This window comes from Megachile rotundata, chromosome 4 (assembly GCF_050947335.1).
Source record: "Megachile rotundata isolate GNS110a chromosome 4, iyMegRotu1, whole genome shotgun sequence".
NCBI lineage: Eukaryota > Metazoa > Arthropoda > Insecta > Hymenoptera > Megachilidae > Megachile > Megachile rotundata.
The window spans coordinates 15,641,499-15,661,537 of NC_134986.1; the positions used below are offsets into that span (position 1 = coordinate 15,641,499).

The 20,039-nt window shown below is 32.9% G+C and overlaps 2 protein-coding genes across 5 annotated transcripts; one reads left to right on the plus strand and one right to left on the minus strand.

The window, feature by feature from the left end:
• The first annotated feature begins 698 nt into the window (after positions 1–698).
• Ubr3 (Ubr3 ubiquitin ligase) lies at positions 699–19,658 on the plus strand. Of its 3 annotated transcripts, none has more exons than XM_012286826.2 (28): positions 699–1,442; positions 2,772–2,985; positions 3,062–3,187; positions 3,267–3,532; positions 3,618–3,862; positions 3,945–4,062; positions 4,137–4,316; positions 4,385–4,611; positions 4,713–4,868; positions 12,381–12,562; positions 12,646–12,785; positions 12,856–12,998; positions 13,085–13,251; positions 13,330–13,573; positions 13,657–13,816; positions 13,888–14,043; positions 14,399–14,551; positions 14,824–15,005; positions 15,138–15,561; positions 15,642–15,934; positions 16,009–16,317; positions 16,392–16,620; positions 16,699–16,908; positions 16,989–17,263; positions 17,343–17,690; positions 17,778–17,891; positions 17,982–18,121; positions 18,244–19,658. In XM_012286826.2, the coding sequence occupies exons 1-28, from the start codon at positions 1,202–1,204 to the stop codon at positions 18,359–18,361; spliced, it is 5,760 nt and encodes a 1,919-aa protein (XP_012142216.1). In that variant the 5' UTR covers positions 699–1,201; the 3' UTR covers positions 18,362–19,658. The 3 variants fall into 3 exon arrangements, with proteins under 3 accessions (XP_012142216.1, XP_012142215.1, XP_012142217.1); XM_012286825.2 differs by having other exon boundaries at positions 700–1,442; positions 17,778–17,909; XM_012286827.2 differs by lacking the exon at positions 14,399–14,551 and having other exon boundaries at positions 700–1,442; positions 17,778–17,909.
• orion (chemokine-like protein orion) lies at positions 5,258–11,970 on the minus strand. 2 transcript variants are annotated; one of them, XM_012286823.2, is made up of 9 exons: positions 9,777–9,937; positions 7,686–8,315; positions 7,438–7,579; positions 7,011–7,151; positions 6,729–6,946; positions 6,434–6,654; positions 6,112–6,350; positions 5,913–6,042; positions 5,258–5,836 (listed from the first exon to the last, which is right to left on the minus strand). In XM_012286823.2, the coding sequence occupies exons 2-9, from the start codon at positions 8,199–8,201 to the stop codon at positions 5,503–5,505; spliced, it is 1,941 nt and encodes a 646-aa protein (XP_012142213.2). In that variant the 5' UTR covers positions 8,202–8,315; positions 9,777–9,937; the 3' UTR covers positions 5,258–5,502. The 2 variants fall into 2 exon arrangements, with proteins under 2 accessions (XP_012142213.2, XP_003704039.2); XM_003703991.3 differs by lacking the exons at positions 7,686–8,315; positions 9,777–9,937 and adding an exon at positions 11,092–11,970.
• Positions 19,659–20,039: the final 381 nt, after the last annotated feature.

Consider the following 20,039-nt stretch of genomic DNA (forward strand, 5'->3'; position numbering starts at 1 on the left):
ATTAAAGACTAGGGACTCATATATGACTGGGTTATACTGAAATGAACAAACGATATATTTGCTATTGATATATCTTTACATTCACCATTTATATTTATTAAGTAAAGAGAACAAATTGCACAATCTTATGCAGCGAACGTAACAAAAACGTTATAATCAATTGCATTCATTGGGGGATGAAAACACCCAACAAATTATTTAGGAATTTAGTTAGTACCCAACGGCGATAGTGCTGCGGCGATCAGTGCTACCTAAAAGCACAATTACGGTTTATTTTATTCACTAAACTTGATTTTCAGAAGTTGATATTTCAGTTTTCAGTTCTACAGACTGTAAAATGACAAAAGAACTTTCAATTTCTTTTCTTGAAAAGAATCTGTTGTTTCCGGCCTGTATAATATTTTTAGGACATCCTATATATTATTACATACAGTATGCATTTATTTGGAATCATGTAGGTAAATACATCGAAAATTGTGTACAATGCAAAAAATGTTTAAGTTTTCAGTCGCTTGTGCTTAAAAATTACTTTCATAATATTTCAGAACAAACTTTTTCTTCATTATTTTCATCTGTGCATTTATTATTCGTTTGATGAGAGATCATATTCAATTTGCGCAACAGAGCTAACTTCAGTACACCCCCAGTTAGTTCGCACTACCCCACTACGCTTTCTATTTCATCGGCTATATACACAGTTAACAAAAATACACGAACAAATTGCCAAGTGTCTAAGTTTTCGAGCTTTTAAATTTCTAAATGTTCAAGTCCATAAATTTCTAAATCCAAGATCTATACATACGACCATGGTTTTGCCTATATAATGAATGTATAAAGTAAAAAACCATGAGGTACATATGTAGTGTCACGAAAATTACAAATGTGCACACATGTTGCTTTTGGTTACAAACGGTGCTCAAACCAATCAGAGCCAACATGCGCAGAATGAACAAAAGCTCGTCCGATGACGAGTATTATCTCGAATAACACATTCAAATATCCGGGTTGGAATGTGTGACACTTCGGGTTTTATATTGCGATAAGGTGGCAACCCTGATCAGAGCAGACCTGCGCAGCATGAACGAAAACTCGTCGTTCGGCACTACGGTTCTCTCGCTGATTAAAGTATACATTGTTAGAGGATACCACAACACGTATTAAAATCAGCGGTATCCTCGCTGTGCGAGGTCGATTTTTCGCGATGGCCTCAACTTCTAACAGCTCGGTTCGAACGTTGATGAACAAGGGCAAGCGTGATGCAGCTGCTTATATCCATGCAGAATGTAGCAATTTAGGCCCTGACAGTGGCTGCCCGCGACCTCTCAATAAACTGTTGGATGTTCTTTTAAATCCTAGTAAAGCTATCGATGACTGGGAAACTATCGACTGGTGTCAGTGGTTAATGGCTGGTGGTCGTACGCCGGATGAATTTTCCAATACAGGTATGCCAGGAAGATGAATTTTCTACTATGTACATTTACTTCTCATTAACCCTTTAACACTGTAATAAAATTGTGAGTGACGGTTCGAATACAGTATATTTTTATTATTTTGTGAAGTACTACTTGCATACAACTTCTAATTTATGCAGTAACTAATTAAATATTAGGTAAAATAGACTAGGGACCTCAACAATGAAAACTAACTGTAATAATCTTGTTACCTGCAACAATAGACATCAGTATTTCTGATAGATTAAATACTTCTGTTGCATCGTTATATCTGTGTCTTACTCCGGATAAATTGTTAATGGGTTAACCCGACAATGCATACATGAATTTCTAAGAAGTAAATACCCATTTATAGTACCCATGAAATTCATAGAAAATAAAATCTGCTGACCATGGTATAAAAAGTGACATGTTGATCATTTAATGCAGTAATACTATAATTTTAAAGTCATAATTTCAGGGAAAGAGAGTTTGTGTTTTGAAGCGCTATAATTTTGTAAAGATATGAAAGAACAATTGAGACCTCTACCAATAAAGAATATAAACAAGAATTTTTGTTCTACACCAATAATACAAGAATTATCAATTTTGAATTATGTTATATCGTTTGAGTTATGTCTTAAATAAGATTATCCAGAAGTAAACATTCTCTATGTATGCATTATGGGGTTAGACGTAAAAATAGGAAGGATTTTTCTCAAATATTGCTGATGTTATGTCAATTATAAACATAATAAGCATTAATATGTTTTATTATTATTACATTATATTTTGTGTTGCATAATAAAGTAGATAGGTTTATTTACTTCCTTAAATTGTATTCACAAGTATCATATATATACACATATAATATGTATACATATACGTATAAATGTACATATAAATAGCTATTGTTATAAATGTAATTGAACTGAATCAATTAAAATGTGACATGGTTTTTGATTATTTCAAACTTATAATGAAAGTAACTAAAATTAATACAGGGGCATTGTGTAATAGTGTATTGATTTTAAATGAAATACTTTGATATGACCATTATTTTAATATTAATGATAAGTAGAATGCAATTTGCGTATTTGGCATGAGTAAGATCATGCAATAAATATATGTTTATGTGAAGTATTACAGATATGAAAATGCAACTATGTTAACAGTTTTAACATTTAAAGCAATATCATTAGAGGATTATAATAAAGAGTTTAAATTTCTGAAATAAATTTGTTAAAGAATTCCTGACAGTGGGAAGAATAGAATAATTGAGTATAATTTGAAAATTATAATTATTTTATTTATTGAAATAAACATTTGTACATATTCCAGTACGAATGTACGATAATGCTACAACCTGTGGCCTGGTTTGGACTCCCAATTTTGTAGCATACCGTTGTCGTACTTGTGGCATATCACCGTGCATGTCTCTATGTACGGAGTGCTTTAAAAGGGGCAATCATTATAGCCATGACTTCAATATGTTTCTCAGCCAAGCAGGAGGTGCATGCGATTGTGGTGATGCATCTGTTATGAAAGAAATAGGGTGAGGATTCTATTCAGCTTGCAGTAGTAATTATTTTAATGGCTAAAAGTACTATATAATACAATTATTTTTGTAGATTTTGTGATAGACATGGCCCAAAAGCTGCTGTAGACAAAACTGCTCCTTCAGATCTGATGTGTGTGGCAGAAGCAATGATGCCTAGAATAATTCTTCGACTTATTCAGCACTTACGTGTACACTAGTGTGTTAAATATTTCTTTGTTTTACAATAAATGTATGATGAAGAATATATGACACATGAGAATTATTTACCATTACAGTAAAGCAGGTGGCACAGATTTTAGGCTCGTTATCCAAGATGCAGATGGGTATTTAAGCATGCTTCTTGATCTAAACAAAATGGGTGCATTAATGAGGCATGTTATGACATCTGCACTTACAAGTCCTCAGAAGTATAGACGTCTTATGGATCCTTATGTTTCAAGTGGACAGCCAGAATGTGATCCCTATTGTCAAAAGAGCAATCAAATATATCAAGATGCAATGAAGTCTTTACCAAATCCAGAACCACCCGATGAATATAAAGGTAATTTATTTTTCATTGATATTCTCATAATTATAATAAGTTAAATATAGTAACAAAATGAACATTTCATTGTATTGTATTTTAGAATGTGCATCATTACAAGAGAACTTAGAACACACTACTTTCTTAGAAGAATTAATGTTCTGGACAGTTGCTTATGAATTTCCACAAAAATTAGTTTGTTTGCTATTAAATATGTTACCAGATCCAGATTATAAAGAAGCACTTACCCGTGCATTTGTATTACATTATAGTAGAGTTTCAATGATGCTCGAACGTTCGCCGGATCCTGATACTTTAAGTAATAAAGTAGTCCATGTCAGTGTACAAGTAAGTATTATCAAGATTCATTATCTTAAATGATACAAATAAAATCTACTTCGTATACATGTATTTACATTAAAAATTTCAGTTATTTAGTAATGAAAGTCTAGCATTGAGAATGGTGGATCAATTAAAATTGTTGCATGTTATGGTTATTACTTTAAAGTACATGATGAGTAAGATATTAATTCAGAATACCTTACATGGTAAGTATTTTTATCACTTTAAAATATCGGAATATATTAGTTGCAATCATGCGTAATTATTTGTTTATGTTTAGATCCAGATAAAAATTTTCACTATGTAGTAGATTGTGAACGGCAAGTGATGAAGGAACATTGTTATTGGCCGATTGTATCAGATTTAAATAATGTTCTTTCACATAAGCCTATAGCTGTTAGGTTTATGAGTGATGATACACTTCTGGAAATGTGGTTTGACTTCCTATCCATGTTTCAAGGTATTCTTTATTTTATATAATACATAAAACTATCTTCTATATATAAATGTTTATTGTATTTATTTTAGGAATGAATGTAAATCAACGAGAAATAAGTCAACACGTTGAGTACGAGTCTAACACGTACTATGCAGCATTTAGTGCCGAGTTAGAAGCCAGTGCATATCCAATGTGGGCTTTAGTCTCACATTTACGTGGACCTGAAAGTGCAACTCTTACTCGCAGAGTTCTTACGTTTTGCCTCACAGCATTGCAAGATTGGTTAGATGCTATAAACTTCACTCATCCAAACGTGGTGCGTAAACGTGTTCGTTTAATAATAAAACAATGTATCTACAATCATGTTTAGTGTATCTGTCGTTAAGACTATAATATTTTTGTTTTACTTTGTTATAGAATGATAGTTTAAAAGTGTCGTTTCATCTTCCACTTCATCGGTACTTCGCTGTGTTTATGTGTCAAGCTGTACGTCAACAAGGGGCTGTTCTGAATGATTTATTACCACCCACTGATATGTTACATCTCTTAATGATGCACCCTTTACGAGTTCAGGTGAGTACACTTTTTTATAATACTATAGATACAATACGGTTTTTATGTATATTTGCACAATACTGTATGTACCACTATTTAGAAAAAAGATAAGGATATAATGGATGATTGATATTTATTTTAATGGGTATTTTCAATGAATTGGATTTATTAGGAATATTTAACACATCAACTTCGACTTTCGTACATATTTATTTATTTTAATTAATAATAGATCACAGAATTTAAAATTACCCAAATATTAATATTTAGCTAAATGTCAACTAGTATGTTAGAGGAAAGATAACATTATTTTATATTCTATTCTTTCAAGTTCTTATAAATTAATGAGTATCATTATTGAGGGTTCAAAACGATAAGTTTGACTTAAAGAAACTGTAACAAAAGCGTAAACAGAAGTTTCAATTTTAATGAACTATCGTTTAAAAAGTACAGAAACATTGGTGATAAAAGATGGCACAAACACTGGAATAATCAATTATAACAGAAGTGCAAATTTTTTAAAAAATGTACGTACATAAGATACGAACAATTGATTACTAAGTATACATAATCGAAAGACATGAAAATAGAAACAATATATATAAAAGATATTCTATAAACTATAATAGTATTGCCCGGGTACAGTTAATATTTATACTGCTTGTATTTCATTCGTAGTATTGATAATGGGTGGTGCGGGAGGTAAATCGGCTTGTAAATGTCGGGTGAAATCATATGTGACTAATTTCATCGCTATATATCCTCCTGATCCCTTTCTACCTTTATGGTATATACCGGCACCCATTAGTGGAACGGGAGGATTTGGTTCTACTGGTTGAATATCGAGGAATGGTATCGTATTTTGTGCTGCATCGCTTGCACGATCACTTGGTTCAAAATTCACGTACTGATTTGGCTTTGAGTCTGGTAATGACAGTAAAGCTTGACGAGTTGGAATATCAGGTTTCTCCAATTTTAATTTCTCCCTGCAGATGAAAATCGTTCATAGAAACCATGACACATTAACGAGTGCATGAATTAGAAGAACTGAATAAATCTTACCTGTCGGTTACGTCATTAGTGACCCAGACACTTCTTCCTACTGGATCTATCAGTTTTCCGGTTGTGAAATTAAACGGTGTAAATCTTGCTTCTAAATTCAACCGTGGACCAATTGTCCTAAATTTGACACCTGAAAAACAGTTATTGTTTGTCGTTTCCGCAAAGCATGTAGAAAGTATAATCCTCTAAACAAGTATACCTGTTAAAAGGTAGTTGTCATCTTTTTCTAAGACATCTAGATCCACGCCTCTTTTCTCCCACATTATGGTATGGTAATCAACATCTTTTCTGACGTCAGTATCCAGTACTGAAAATGCATCAACTGGTTTCCATTGTATGTTAGTCTCATTAATGTTTCCAAAAGGCAACAGTTGACCCTCTTTTATTTGCAAATGTATTATCTGATTGACTTTCTTCAGTTGGATGCCCGTTACAACTCTGCAACGGATAACACATTATTATTATTTATGGAACTGATGATTTTCGCTAACTTATCTAAAATGTCACAGTGACGTATTTACTTGTTATTCTCTACATCGGATAGAACCTCCCGCAAACTAAAGTATCGGTCAGATTTCGCGCTACTATCATCACAGTAACAAAAGCAATAACTGCAATGCCAGAATATCCAACGCCACCAGCTATCCACTTTCGTTTTTGGATTACTACAACTTTTCTTCTGTCCAAAGATATTACCATTTTCGTATTCTATATACTCGTATCTTCTATCACTTTCACGTGACTAAAAACATTCAAAAAATTATTATCAGTATTTACAGCAAACGCCATTCATAATATAAAAAAAAATCAGTCTACCGATGGACAAATCCACATGTCCGAATCAATGTATTCACAGTTTACTATTTTGCCATTACACTTCCGTTGCGACTGGCAAAATTGATTTTTATAACATCCATACACTTTAGAGTACGAATAATACGCGCAGTTTTCTCTACACGTCGACTGTCTATTTAGGTCTACCTCGTTAACAACGTATCCTTGGAATAACCGATTTAGATAAGTGTACGTTTCATCTGTAACGATCGTTTAATTTGAATTATGCTTCTCGTGGAATGATGTTGTAAAATATGAACGTACCCAATTTAGGTTCCGCCACATCGCATCTCCAAACATCTTTGGGCGCAAAAGCCATAGCCGTTTTCACGGCCCTTATGGTCTCCGATGTTCTCATTTCATATTGTTGCCTGACCATTGCCATTTCTTGAGTGAAGTTAGAACCTGTTTCAAATTTATAAAATTAAAAGGAAGAGGTTACAGTTCAATATAATTATTTAGGACAACGCACATCAGGGGATGTAGTACATTACTGGAAAGCTTATGACTAGGGGACCCCACGTAATTTAATCATTGCGGACTCTGCTTAGGACTCTGTACTATGGGGCTTTAGAATTTTATAACTATTTTATAACTTTTATAAGAGTTTTATAGTCTTTCCATCAGAGTCTTAAATCCCCTCTGGCTGATATAATATCAAACTTAAATAAAAAACTGTTATTTGCTATACCTGGATTATAAAGTCTCAACAGTATATAGGAGAACTGAACCATACTGTAGCCCCTAATTTCCGAGAGCGTTATCGTAGTGTACAAATTATATAGCAATTGTTGAAGCGACTGATTTTCATTACAAATTTGAGAAGCTGCTGCCTGCAAACACGAAACATACAAAATGAAATAAGACCATAACAGACTGAATTATTATCAAATTTTGAATTAATTATCAAAGAATGTTCGCTACAACGCTACATTATACCTGATAGGCAGAAACAAATAATTTATCTTGCACTATGAAGTCGGCTATAGTAGTAAGCGCACGCAACATGGACGCGTTCGGATCGCGGAGGATAGTTTCCGAGAAACTGGCCAGCTTGTCCAGATCAAGACCCGCTTTTTTATCAATAATTTCATGCTGCATTCGTCGAAAAACACCATATAGACCGTTAATGTCTTTCAGTTCGATTTCTGTTCGAGCCCATAGCCAAACGTTATTTAACGGAATCAAATATTCGAAATTGTCATGCGGAAACTTTTGTTCCAGTTTATCGCCGAAGGTTTTGAAACTTTTTATCAGATGCAGATACTTCTTTTCTTCGTCTTCTACAAACACGTCGAACAGTGGATTGAATAAATCTTTTTCCAGGACTTTTTCATGTTCCAACATTTTGCTTCTTATTTGATCGATCAACGTGATGCCCTGTTTGTATGCACAGTTTGCTTCCCATATCGTGAAGAGGAATATGAAGCATGGCAGAATTTTCATTTCCTTCATCTTGCTATTTTTTTGTCTGTCTTTTTATATCTGTTTGTCTTCGTGTTTTAGTACACAGAGAACTCTAAATTCGATCCATTATTGTAATGGTTTCTCTCCCATAGATATGTTGATCTGAAATATTTGCAGGGTGGTATATCTTATAAACACATTTATGCGTATCAGTTTCAGTTTACGATTAGATTTTTAATTTGAACGTGATTTATCTCGAATTGAATTGAACGTGATTAATCTCGAGAAATAAAAACGAACATAGAGATCAGTGTTGAGCTTTGAATATGTGTATGCTTGCTCATCTAGATTGTATGCGCGCGCACACATACTAATAGTTTCATATACAGGGTGTCTTTAAAATCATGGTGCAAGATCAATTATTATTAATAATATCGATAGCTATCAATAATTAATAAGTAATGTAACATTGAATCTTATATTAGTTACACGTGAAGTTTAAACAAAAATAGATTTAACTTATTTCCTTAAATCTTAATATCTTAATAATCTTAATACTATCAATATATTGTCATGTATCAGTAATATCGACGGTCTATTGATAAGTGCATCTCTGTTCTGAATGTCTGTACAAATTTCTGCACGATTTTAGGGACACCCTATATATGCATCTTTCTTAGTGGTAAAGGTCGAATGTGTTGATTACGTTCAAAATTAGATGTATTAATGCTCAAACCGAAATGATATGTTTGTGCGTAGATTGCAAGACAGATCGTGGAATTTTCAATTTATTTTTGATTGACCATAATTTTTCTCGACGTATCATATTTTAGTTACACGTGACTCACATCCGTAAGTAATTATTAACACATCCGGTCATCTGAACAATTCTAACGAAAAACAATATTTTGCAGATAACATTTGTTTACATAAAAAAGAAAACTTAAAAGTAAACCGGAGATTAAGTACGCGCCATATTTAAACAGATTTCTTTGAATAATAAAAAGATGTTAAATGACCTTCAATAATTCGTACGTAAAGTTGAATATTATTTGAATAAAAAATTCGTTATCCGTCTATAAACCTAACTGTATGTCCACTTGTTATTTAGTGAAGCAAACGTGACGTTAAATAAAAGGTATTCTATACTTAAATTTCTTGCAAACAAAGCATTAAATTTCTCAAGACAACCTTCTGAAATTCGCGAAATAGTTTCCATCGTACGAATCATTTCACGTTTACGCATGAAAGACATGTGCATCAGTGTTGAACAAGTGACAAGCATAGTAATGTAAGAAAAAACTGAAACAATGCTTTGTCACAATAAATCTCTATATAAAGAGATGTATCTCTTTATAAATGTTCTATATAGTACATTCAGTTGACACCATCATTTCGTTATCGTCAGAAGTACACAATTTTTAAACTATGCACTAATTTTTTTAATATTATTTTCCGTTCGTCATTTACTGCTGACAAATGGAAAGTAGCGTGGAAAGTATATAGGTTAATATAACCGGTGGAAACGTTTCGATTACAATTTGCGAAAATTGAAACCTAAGAAAATTCTCTTACATATTATATCACAGTTCTAAATTGAGTTACAAGTTAATCCAAACTTGCCTTAATTGTATGTGTATGTGTTACGACTAATTTCTGAAACGAGTTAATTGAACGCGTTTTCCGACACGATGAGAGAAAACTTCACCACAAACACTTTCATTCTACGTTCAGGTTTAACTGAACATTTGGTATTGGTGTCCCGTCATTTTACTCTCTGTTACTCCCCACCCTAGAATTGAAATCGTTCTTTAACGGTGTTCTCACATCTGCGCATGCTCCTCTTCATTCTTACTCTCCTCGTTGTTAAGCCGTTTATACAAAGTGCATTGTAACGTCAAAAGAAGATTACAGTTCCTTCTTTCAGGTCTTAAATATAAGAAGAAAGGGTCGATTTATTAAGAACAACAAATATTAATGTATATTTAGGAACATTACAACCCTAAGGGTTTTCCAATAACAAACCTTTCAATAATGAAAATCCTTTATGTAGCAACATTGTCACGATTCTTTGATAATTATTTCTCGCAAATATATAACGCATAAATTGTATACAAATTTAGTAAACAGTTTCTTAAAGTGTTCTTTGTTCGGTTTATCATATGACGAAATGTTAACGATCCTTTCGAACGTGAATAGATCACACAAGATACATAAATGGGTACAAGGTAAACATGTATCATGGATGTTTCGGCATTAAACAAAAAAAAATTGTTAAATATAAATAAATAAAATAAGACAATTTTCGTTATCTATAATTTCGTTGGAATTTGCACAGTAAGTTTATTACTGCTACATCACTACATCTATGTACATTCCCATTGTGCTTGTGCACTGAAGAGGTGCGGATTGTTGAATGTTCATTGACGTAACTAGATCGATATTAGGATAGATTTAATCTTTTAAACTATGAACATGCGTTTCCCACATAACAAAGAATATTTCATATTTGAAATTTAGGAATCCACTTATAAATTTTGAAATTTCAAGTTTTCAAACTTCCCAATTTTTTTGGATAGCTGGGGCACCCTACGTAAAGATCTTAGTTACGCCAATGCGGATGTCATTTGATCATTACAATATTCTCCTGCACCTAATACCACTCTGTCACGATAGGGTATTACGCGCTAAAAAGATAGTCATGTTTCGAAAATATCTAAAGAAACATTTATCGAATACCGAATTTATCACCTTTTTATTATTTGCAAAAATGTACTAATATTTTTCCTTTAAAAAACAGTGCCTTCGTAAAGCCGGATACATACGCCGGCAAATGCGACATATAAAAAGTTTTATCTTAAAAAAATTTATCGAACATTCGAAAGGATTTTGTAACATAACCATGCGATAAACATTTTTGACTAACATTGTCACTTACCTGCATTTGATTCCCCAGCAACACAAGAACGCTTTTGCTAAATGAAATTCCATCATAAGGGATAAATAATCGATGGAGGGTTTTCAGCATGTCAGGTAGGGCGCCTGATCTGGAGGAAACACATGTACTCGCGAAATCCTCTAGCGTAAATTGCTCGTATCTTCTGGGTTCTACGACGAACATTTGGAAAGTAGCGTACAAATCATCGATTTGGCCAACGAGTTCGTCAATTCTGCGTAACCTTTGATCTAGGTTTTGTCGTAACGGTATATCGTTCAAAAGTTTAGCCATAATTGTATCCATACGTATTTCCAGTTTCTGTTGGTACATATCGAGTTCGCGCGACACTTTTGATATCCGATTTCTTAATTCTTTTTCCATTCTGTGTACAAATGGCAAGGTGTTATCGTATTCAGGATCTTTGGGTCGTATTAATTCCCACGATTCAAAAGCATCCGTTACTATTCCGTGGCCAACTTTTAATAATTCCATTACGTCTATATAACCAATCTTTGCGTAACTATTGGTAAATTGATCCATGGTGAACAACAAACAAAGAAATATAAGTTTCGTACTAATTACAGTCATCTTCGATGATTGTATGTTATTCTAAGAACGATAAACTTAAATGGAAAGTTTACAAAGTCGAACACATGTAGCACTTATTTTAATCTTTCTGTTTTCTCTTTCTTTATCGTTACATTCTCGAACACTTTGTTCGTTGTCACGAAATGGGAAACGAGTTTTAGAGAGTTCAATTTTTTGAAGAAATATTTGGAAAATTAGTCACTCGGGGTAATACTGTTGGTTAACTGTTCTAAAAACCGAATGAACTGTCCCTTGTTCGTCGATGGTATAGTCGCTATGAACTGACGGTACAGTATGTATACGACTGTCTTTCAGCAACCGGATTGGCCGACTAAATGGGGGAGGTAGTATCACACATCCGTAAAACGCTTACACTTAAATGATGATTTCATATTTTAGGTTTTAAATATTTCATACTTTATTCTCGTTATTCTGCTGTTTAAAATTGTTTTAATAATAAATGAATTATCATGTTTTTATATACCTGGCGTTGAATATTATTTAATAAATATCGATGTATTTTTTAATAAAGATCCCAAACCATATATTATTATTTCAGAATTTTTAAATATAAAATTTCAGATTTAAAAAAATGGACATACAGTATTTGCACACATGAGACCATTAATATAGTAGTTATTATTAATATGATATATGATTTAATTTAAAAATTTTAATGATTCGAATGAATTCTTGTTTAGGTCGCCTTCTATGAAATTCTAAATGGATTATGGGTGCGCAATGGATTGCAAATAAAGGGTCAAATCATGACATACATACAGTGCAATTTTTGTAATTCTATGGTAGATGCAGATCTTTATCTTTTACAAGTATGTGCAACCAAGCTACAGCCAGATGTCTTTCTAAAAGCAATTATTGAGAAGTAATTATCCATTATATTAACATATGAATACTTCTATCTTCATCTTTGAATTATATTTAAAAATAACTATTTTGTTTATTCAGGTTTCACATAAAAGAAGAAATGAGCCTTTGTTTGTACAGAACATCTCAAAGTGAATATTTGAATGCAGAGCATGAAACACCTATGTTGGAAAGTTTTTTAACATTTTTAGCTATATTGGTTAATGTTAGAACAAACCTAGGTAAGTTTCTTATCTCGTTACTTTATTGTCAAGTTATGTAAGATCAATTATAAACTTGATTTCATTTTAGGTTTATCTGATCCTGAAATGTGCCGCTTAGAAATGGTTACTTTATTATGCATGGGTGATAAAACTCATAGTCAGTTGATGGAATTAATGCCAGAGCGTTGTGGCAGTACTCAAAATAGAGATTTTGAATCTGTCTTAGCTGAAGTATGTTTCATTTGCACTTTTTATACTCTTCAAAATGTGTAATATTTTATTTGTACAATTACAAAATTATGAAATATGATTTACAGGTAGCAGTATACAGAGCACCTAATCTTGAAGCTAGTGGAAATATGCAGCAGGGAATGTATGGTCCTCGAACTCGTGTATGGGAAGAATTATTTGATCCTTTACATGTCTTATTAAGAGTAGCACAAAAAGGGGATTTCCAAATGTCAATGGATCGTTTTACCGAATAGTTAGTTATAGATTAACAATAATAATTTTTATAACATTTTTTAAGCCATATTGTAAAATATTTTTTTTAACATTTTAGTGTAAAACAATCAGGCAACCTAAAAAATAGTGCAACACCATGGCCACCATTTAGAAATCCAGCTCCTGTTTCATCTGCCTATGATGATCCACGAATTGTATTAAGATCTAGAGTTTTTCATGCTATGATTTTAATCATTTTGTACAAAGCTGTGTATGGACATAACATATCAGAACATATAATGGCGTTGACTATTTATTTACTGGAAATGGCAGTTGTTACTGCAGAGATACCTGATAAATCTGTAAGGAATTTATATTATATTTATATAATTAAGTTATTTTATTTTCTCCTGACTATAACTGTGCTTCTTATTGTTTCTGCTAGTTAAATCCTTTATGTCAGTACAATAAAGATGAATCACCGCGCGTGATAAAAGATATGGATTTAGCTGGTTGGTACAAGAATGACAATTTGTCGGAAAATCTGAGGACAGTGATATCTAAAGTTATTTTAGTAGAAGAATCAGAGTCAAACAACTCTGACAGTAAGTAAACAATTTACTATCGTATATTGCTTTATATTTCATAACTTTACGAATTCTATCAAATTTTGTAGGCGAAATTGAATGGGAAATTCCGGGAGAAATGACTGAAGTTGGAACTTCACTCATGTTAAACGATGCAACAGACGAACTTTCTTTAGAAGTTTTGGAATCTTTAGATGGTATCATCGTGCATCGCACTCCCTTACCTGCCTTACCACAAGCAAATGGTGAGTTCTATAATTTTATTCTTTATATTATTTAAGCAATGTGATATTCTATGTGATATATCAATTAAAAAAGAATGATTAAAAGTTACATTTTTTTCTTCTAAAAACAAAATACAATTTTGTTTATATAAATCTATTGGAAATAATCCTCTTATATTTATTTATGTATATGTCCTGATGTATCTTAGTTTAATTCACCGTCGATTATAATGCAGACAATTTACTGTACTTTGTACATAAACTGAAATATGACCAAATTCTTATGATTTCAAGATAGGTGTTTCGACGTTATTTATAATAAGACTGCATATTATGTGATATTAGTTTTGTTTTCTTTTCATAACTATTTTTATAGACCAGTATCATGTGACTATTGTACCTGAAGATGGAATCGTTGCTATATCAGATGCTAATAGTGAAGATGATTTAATATCTCTGCAAAGAGCTTTGCCACCATCCACCGAAGAATCCATGGCCCTTGCCCTTGAATCACCTCCTTTACCAAACAGTATGTTACTCTTAATCTTTATACCTTAACCACAGTTATATCCTTTATATCGATGTTATATGTTTCGTGCCGTTTATATCTTTTTTAATTAAATGTAACATTTCGCACTACATTTCCTTTGTAAAAATAGCATAGATTAGCATTAGCTCCAGAAGATGTCAGTAACAGAAGCACTAATCCAATATCGCTCAAACATTTCTTTGCATTTAAGTAGTGTATTAAAAAAGTAGATTCGATTGAGTTTTAATGTAACGTTTGTTAATTGTGTATAGATATCGGTGGTCAACCTGCATTACCACCTGCGCCTCAACGACATGCTGTTATGGCTGGTAATGAAATAATAGTGTCTACTCAAAATGTCTATTCACAATTAACTAATTCAAGAGTGACAACGACAGAAATTGTTCCATCTACATCGAATTCTCACAAACACTATAGAAGAAGAGATACACAGGTAACATTATTATACCTACTTGTATCACATAGAGTATATATAACAGTGATGGGCAAATCAAGTGCCCACCAAGGAGTACATAAGCATTGACGTGCCATCTCTTTTCGTTTCATAAATTCTCCTGTTTTCTAGGGTGGAGTGATGCTACCACAAACAGTAAAAGTGGGCGAGAGTATAATTTCGCTATTACTGAAATTACATTCACAATTATCAGGTGTCCCAGACAGTTACAACCCCGAACAAAGTGCAATGTCAGATAACGAAGCTAGTAGTAGTACAGCTGCAGAACCAAAAGAATCTAGAATCGGTGACGGTCCATTCTTCATCGCGCAGTTACTTAACAAAATAGCAGACTTGGATCCTATGTGTAAAGATGCTATCAATGAAGCTAGAAGCAAACTATGGCCACGTATGCAAGAGTGTGAAGACAAACAACGAGAAAGGGAACATCAAGAAAGGGAAGAGAGACGAAGGCGGGCAAAAGAAAGGCAGCAAAAATTAATGGCCGAATTTGCCAGTAAACGAAAACAATTTATGGAAAAAGCAATGAAAACAGGTAATATAAATATTAAGTATGTGCAAATAAAATTTGGTATATGCTGTACAGTACAAAATAAATTCTAAAATTATGTTTAGACGAAGCAGGAGTATCTAGTATGGATTGGGATCAAGAAGAAAATACCACCAAATTGACTAGCAAAAAGGAATACGATTGCGTTATTTGCAATCAGACTAGTCCTAGTACTGAAGATAAACCTATGGGTCTTGTTGTACTGGTTCAGGCAACAAGTGTTATTGGTCACGAGCGACAGCAAACAGAAAGATTAATCTTGCCTACTTCTGATGAAGACCCGCCTATACCAAAGGATGATACTCGTGGTGCCTACTTTGATCGCAGAATGGATGAACTGAATCGCCATTTCGATACTGTAAATATTTTAATATATGATATTCACTGATCACAGCAAAACGAATTGCATAATTTTGTGTTGAATCGTTACAGATTTCGTGGCTGTTATCCGTCAATTTAGGTTGGGAAGGTGGAGTTCACGTTCAAACATGTGGACACCATTTACATTTAGATTGTTTGAAGTCCTATTTACAATCTCTTCGTAATCAACAAAGGCATCAAAGTCTCGCGGTAGATAGCGGTGAATACCTGTGTCCACTGTGCCGACAGTTAGCCAATTCTTTCCTTCCACTTTCTCCGCAATTAGGAGAATGTGCGGCAGTTGTACAATCTCGTCACGCCTCTCCTGGTACGATACTTTTGGAATTAAACAATTTGCTGAAAGAGATACAACGAAATCCAGTAAGTCCAGTTATATTTTGTCGTTAATTCAAATTTCCATTCCAACTTAAATTTAACAGAAATATTTCTTCCAGGTCTCAACGAATTTAACCATGGCAATGGGCAAAGCCATGGAGGATATGACGAGTTGCACATACTTAAAGTATAAGCAAAAGAACTGTTCCCCTAGTCACCAAAGTTTGTTCCTTTTTGTAACTTCTGTAGCTCGAACCAATTTTGAAGTCGAACTCGTACAACGTGGTGGATCGTTGTGTATTTCTCCGCCCACTACGATACCTTTGACACCAAAACGCGATTGCATTGGTAAATTAATTGGTTCTATCATAATATTTGACGCTAATATGAATAATAAATTCTTCACTAATAATATTTTCCTTTCAGTTGCACTGCTTCATGTCTTGGCGATGCATGCAAGAGTATTGGCAATGTGGCCAGTACATCATACTTGGCAGCAATTATCCGGGTTACCTACTGAACCTGCAGCTCCACTTGCATTAACCTTACACGAGCGCGAAGTTCCTTTGCTCCTCAGAGATCCAACTGCACTTCTTATACAGTTTATATTATTGCTTCCCTTGCATTTGGATCAAAGTACATATTTTTACAATGTTTACATAAATATCTGCTGTAGCGATTTCATACGTTTAATGCAACACCTAATTCATTTTCAGCGTATTTCTCTAGTGTAGTAAAAGTAATCTACAACTTATTGTACTATCAGGTCATAGTACAAATAAGTTGTGGTCTCACACAAGCACAAAGAAATACAATTTTAAGGAGGGAATATGTCGAACGTGCTCCCATGTCTTCAGAGACTATACTTTACAGAATAATCGAACATTTCAACGACAGTCCACTCTATCGTTCGGATGACATTATGTATCAACCATCAACATCGACGTCTAATTTTTATGCGATAATTAAAATGCATAGTATTGAGCAACAGGTATATACAAGTAATTAATATCTTAATAACTTATCTTCAGAATATTATTATTGCACGTTTATTCTTTATATTGTTTCAGATACAGTCGATGTGCTTACCGTTTCTGCGAATAGCTGCATTGCTCCGTTATCATTTGTACGAAGAACCATTGCCTTTAGTTAGGACACCACAGACTGAATTTGTGAGATTAGTATATTATTTGGAATTAGTTTCGGAGGGTATGGATTGGAACGTCTTCAATTCAACAGTAGCTTTGAACTGGCAAGATTCCGAGGCTAGTGTTTCGGTACCTCGTTTATGGTGTGACCAGTTTCTAGCTTTCGTGAATCGAAGCGATGTAGCCAGAAATTTAATAATGGAGCAACACATATCATGGCAGGTACCGAAATTACTTAGTCTTCCAAGGGAATACGAGAAGATTTTTACGGTACGAATTACATATAATTGCAATTTATTTTATACTTAAATACATTTTTTCGTGTTTGAGGTTTTACCAATTTCACTCTCTTTGCAGTATTATCACGAACGACAATGTCGTCAAGGTCACTCGATTCCTCAAGAGATCAGTATCTGTTTGTTATGTGGTGCCATTGTTTGTCTAAGACAAAACTGTTGCAAACAGATGAATGTATGTGAAGTTGTTCAAGTGAGTCATTTCGGTGCGAGTAAAATAATTTTAAATGATATTATTATATAAATGTAATTTGATTGTTTATAGCATTCAATTGACTGCGGAGGTGGAACTGGTATATACTTAGTTGTAACATCAACTTATATAGTTGTGATTCGAGGTCGGAGGGTTTGTTTGTGGGGATCTCTTTACCTCGATGATTTTGAAGAAGAAGATAGAGATCTGAAGTGAGTATGAATTCTGGTTAACGCACATGAACAACGAATGACAGCGCACTTGATTTACTTCTTATTATTTCAAAAGTTCAGTGCTTGGTAGAATTATTCAAATTTATAATGTTCTGTTACAGACGTGGAAAACCATTATACCTAAGTCAAGATAGATATCAATTATTGGAACAACAGTGGTTAGCACATAGGTTTGACCATACGAAAAAAACATGGGTATGGCATCGTGACATACTGTGACATTTTACAACGTTACAAATTAATTATTTTCAAACAAGTCGAAGACTTTCAACAGGTTTATTCTCATACAATGCCTCGCCAAGAAATAACAGCGCTTTAAGAATTAACAGATTGCTCTAATACTTTACGGATAATTATATTTATTATGATACAATGAGTAAGTAGACCATAATATTGAATGAAAGTATTAAAAAAAAAACACTGAGGTGAGAGCTGAACTAAAATTGTTTATAGTCATATTTCGAAAGATTATATCCGAAGAAATGTATGTTTTCAATTAAACACTGTACATTTTTATTTAAGTATATATATATATATATTACGTCCTAATTAAAACACTACTTATGTAGCGTGTAGTATTTCTACTTCAGACACGAAAATGATGAAATTTCTTAATCCAAGATTGGTTATATTAGTAACTCAGAAAATTATATCACTGAAAATGATATCATTTTAATTAGTAGAATTATTTTCCTTATTTCGTTAAAGTGGATTAAGCTTATTGTGTGCTTCTTTTTAATATAAGTGAGTATAGGAAGAAGATTCGTTATGTTCTATAATTTATTGCTACAATTATTTTGTTGATTATTAAGACCCCTATTTTGTATTCAATATTAAGAGATATAATATTCTGTTTTATTTGACTCACTATTTTAACGGGAATACTACGGAGCATTACTTGTAAACGAGAAAAAAAATTAAAGACTGATGTCTTTATTATAAGAATTCTGTTTCAGAATGAATTTGATATTGAACTGAGCTCGACTATAATCTCTATATAATTTATTGCAACTCGTAACACGTTTGAACTAGTTTTGAATTGTACATGCAAAAGAGAAAGGTTGATTATGCATGGATTTTTAATTTACAAGGTGAAGGGAAAATTTCCACGTATACGTTAAAATTGGTAACGACGTTATTCCAACGGAGAGTAATTAATTTTGTACAGCGATATTTTAGTCGTAACGAAAACGACATAAAAATTATGTTGGATATATTGAATTAACATGTTTTTATTATTAAAAATCCAGAGTCAGCAGTGTAGTAATAAGCGAGATTGTTATTAACACCATACGAATGTTATTGTAAAATTTTTTTCTTGTAAAAATAGTGTTTGTGTTCTAACTTAATGACGCGAATTCTTTGCAACAGTTCACATGAAACTGTAGAAAATTATTCGCATATTAATGAACTCATAATTCAGACAATATTTGATGCATTATTTTTCTGTATGCATATTATGGGCTGTGTATATGAACCTATAAAACTCATTTTATTAAACGAAATATTTATCTAACCGCTGATTTCCTTTTGCACCAGAGTATAACTGCTAATTAAGAAATTAAACTGTGGCAATTGTATTGTTGTTTTCGAAGAAGCAATTTCATTGTGCAACCTCTTGTCCGAATGAAATGTTTCTCTTTAAAACTTTATTATTGCATAGCATGATACGTCAATTTTTAATACAACCTTCTATCGACGATTTAAATTTTTTGTGATACTGCGAGGCAAAAAATTGCTTCTTCCAAGTTATAGATCATTGTAAATATGTAATAATGATAAGAGGCCACATATTAGGATTACCAGTTAACTCAAAATAATCTGTACATAGTTAATTATTTTTACGAATGTCCGCTTATAATGTTAAAAAATTTGCGAATAATGCGTTGAAAAGTGC

Coding starts and splice junctions, on each gene's coding strand:
- Ubr3 (XM_012286825.2), top strand. CDS start 1,202: ATGGCCTCAACTTCTAACAGCTCGGTTCGAACGTTGATGAACAAGGGC. Junction 15,006..15,137: donor ATAGAAGAAGAGATACACAG/GTAACATTATTA, acceptor CCTGTTTTCTAG/GGTGGAGTGATGCTACCACA. Junction 17,264..17,342: donor TGCATAGTATTGAGCAACAG/GTATATACAAGT, acceptor ATATTGTTTCAG/ATACAGTCGATGTGCTTACC.
- orion (XM_003703991.3), bottom strand. CDS start 11,679: ATGACTGTAATTAGTACGAAACTTATATTTCTTTGTTTGTTGTTCACC. Junction 6,947..7,010: donor TGTGGCGGAACCTAAATTGG/GTACGTTCATAT, acceptor CGATCGTTACAG/ATGAAACGTACACTTATCTA. Junction 6,655..6,728: donor ACATGTGGATTTGTCCATCG/GTAGACTGATTT, acceptor GAATGTTTTTAG/TCACGTGAAAGTGATAGAAG.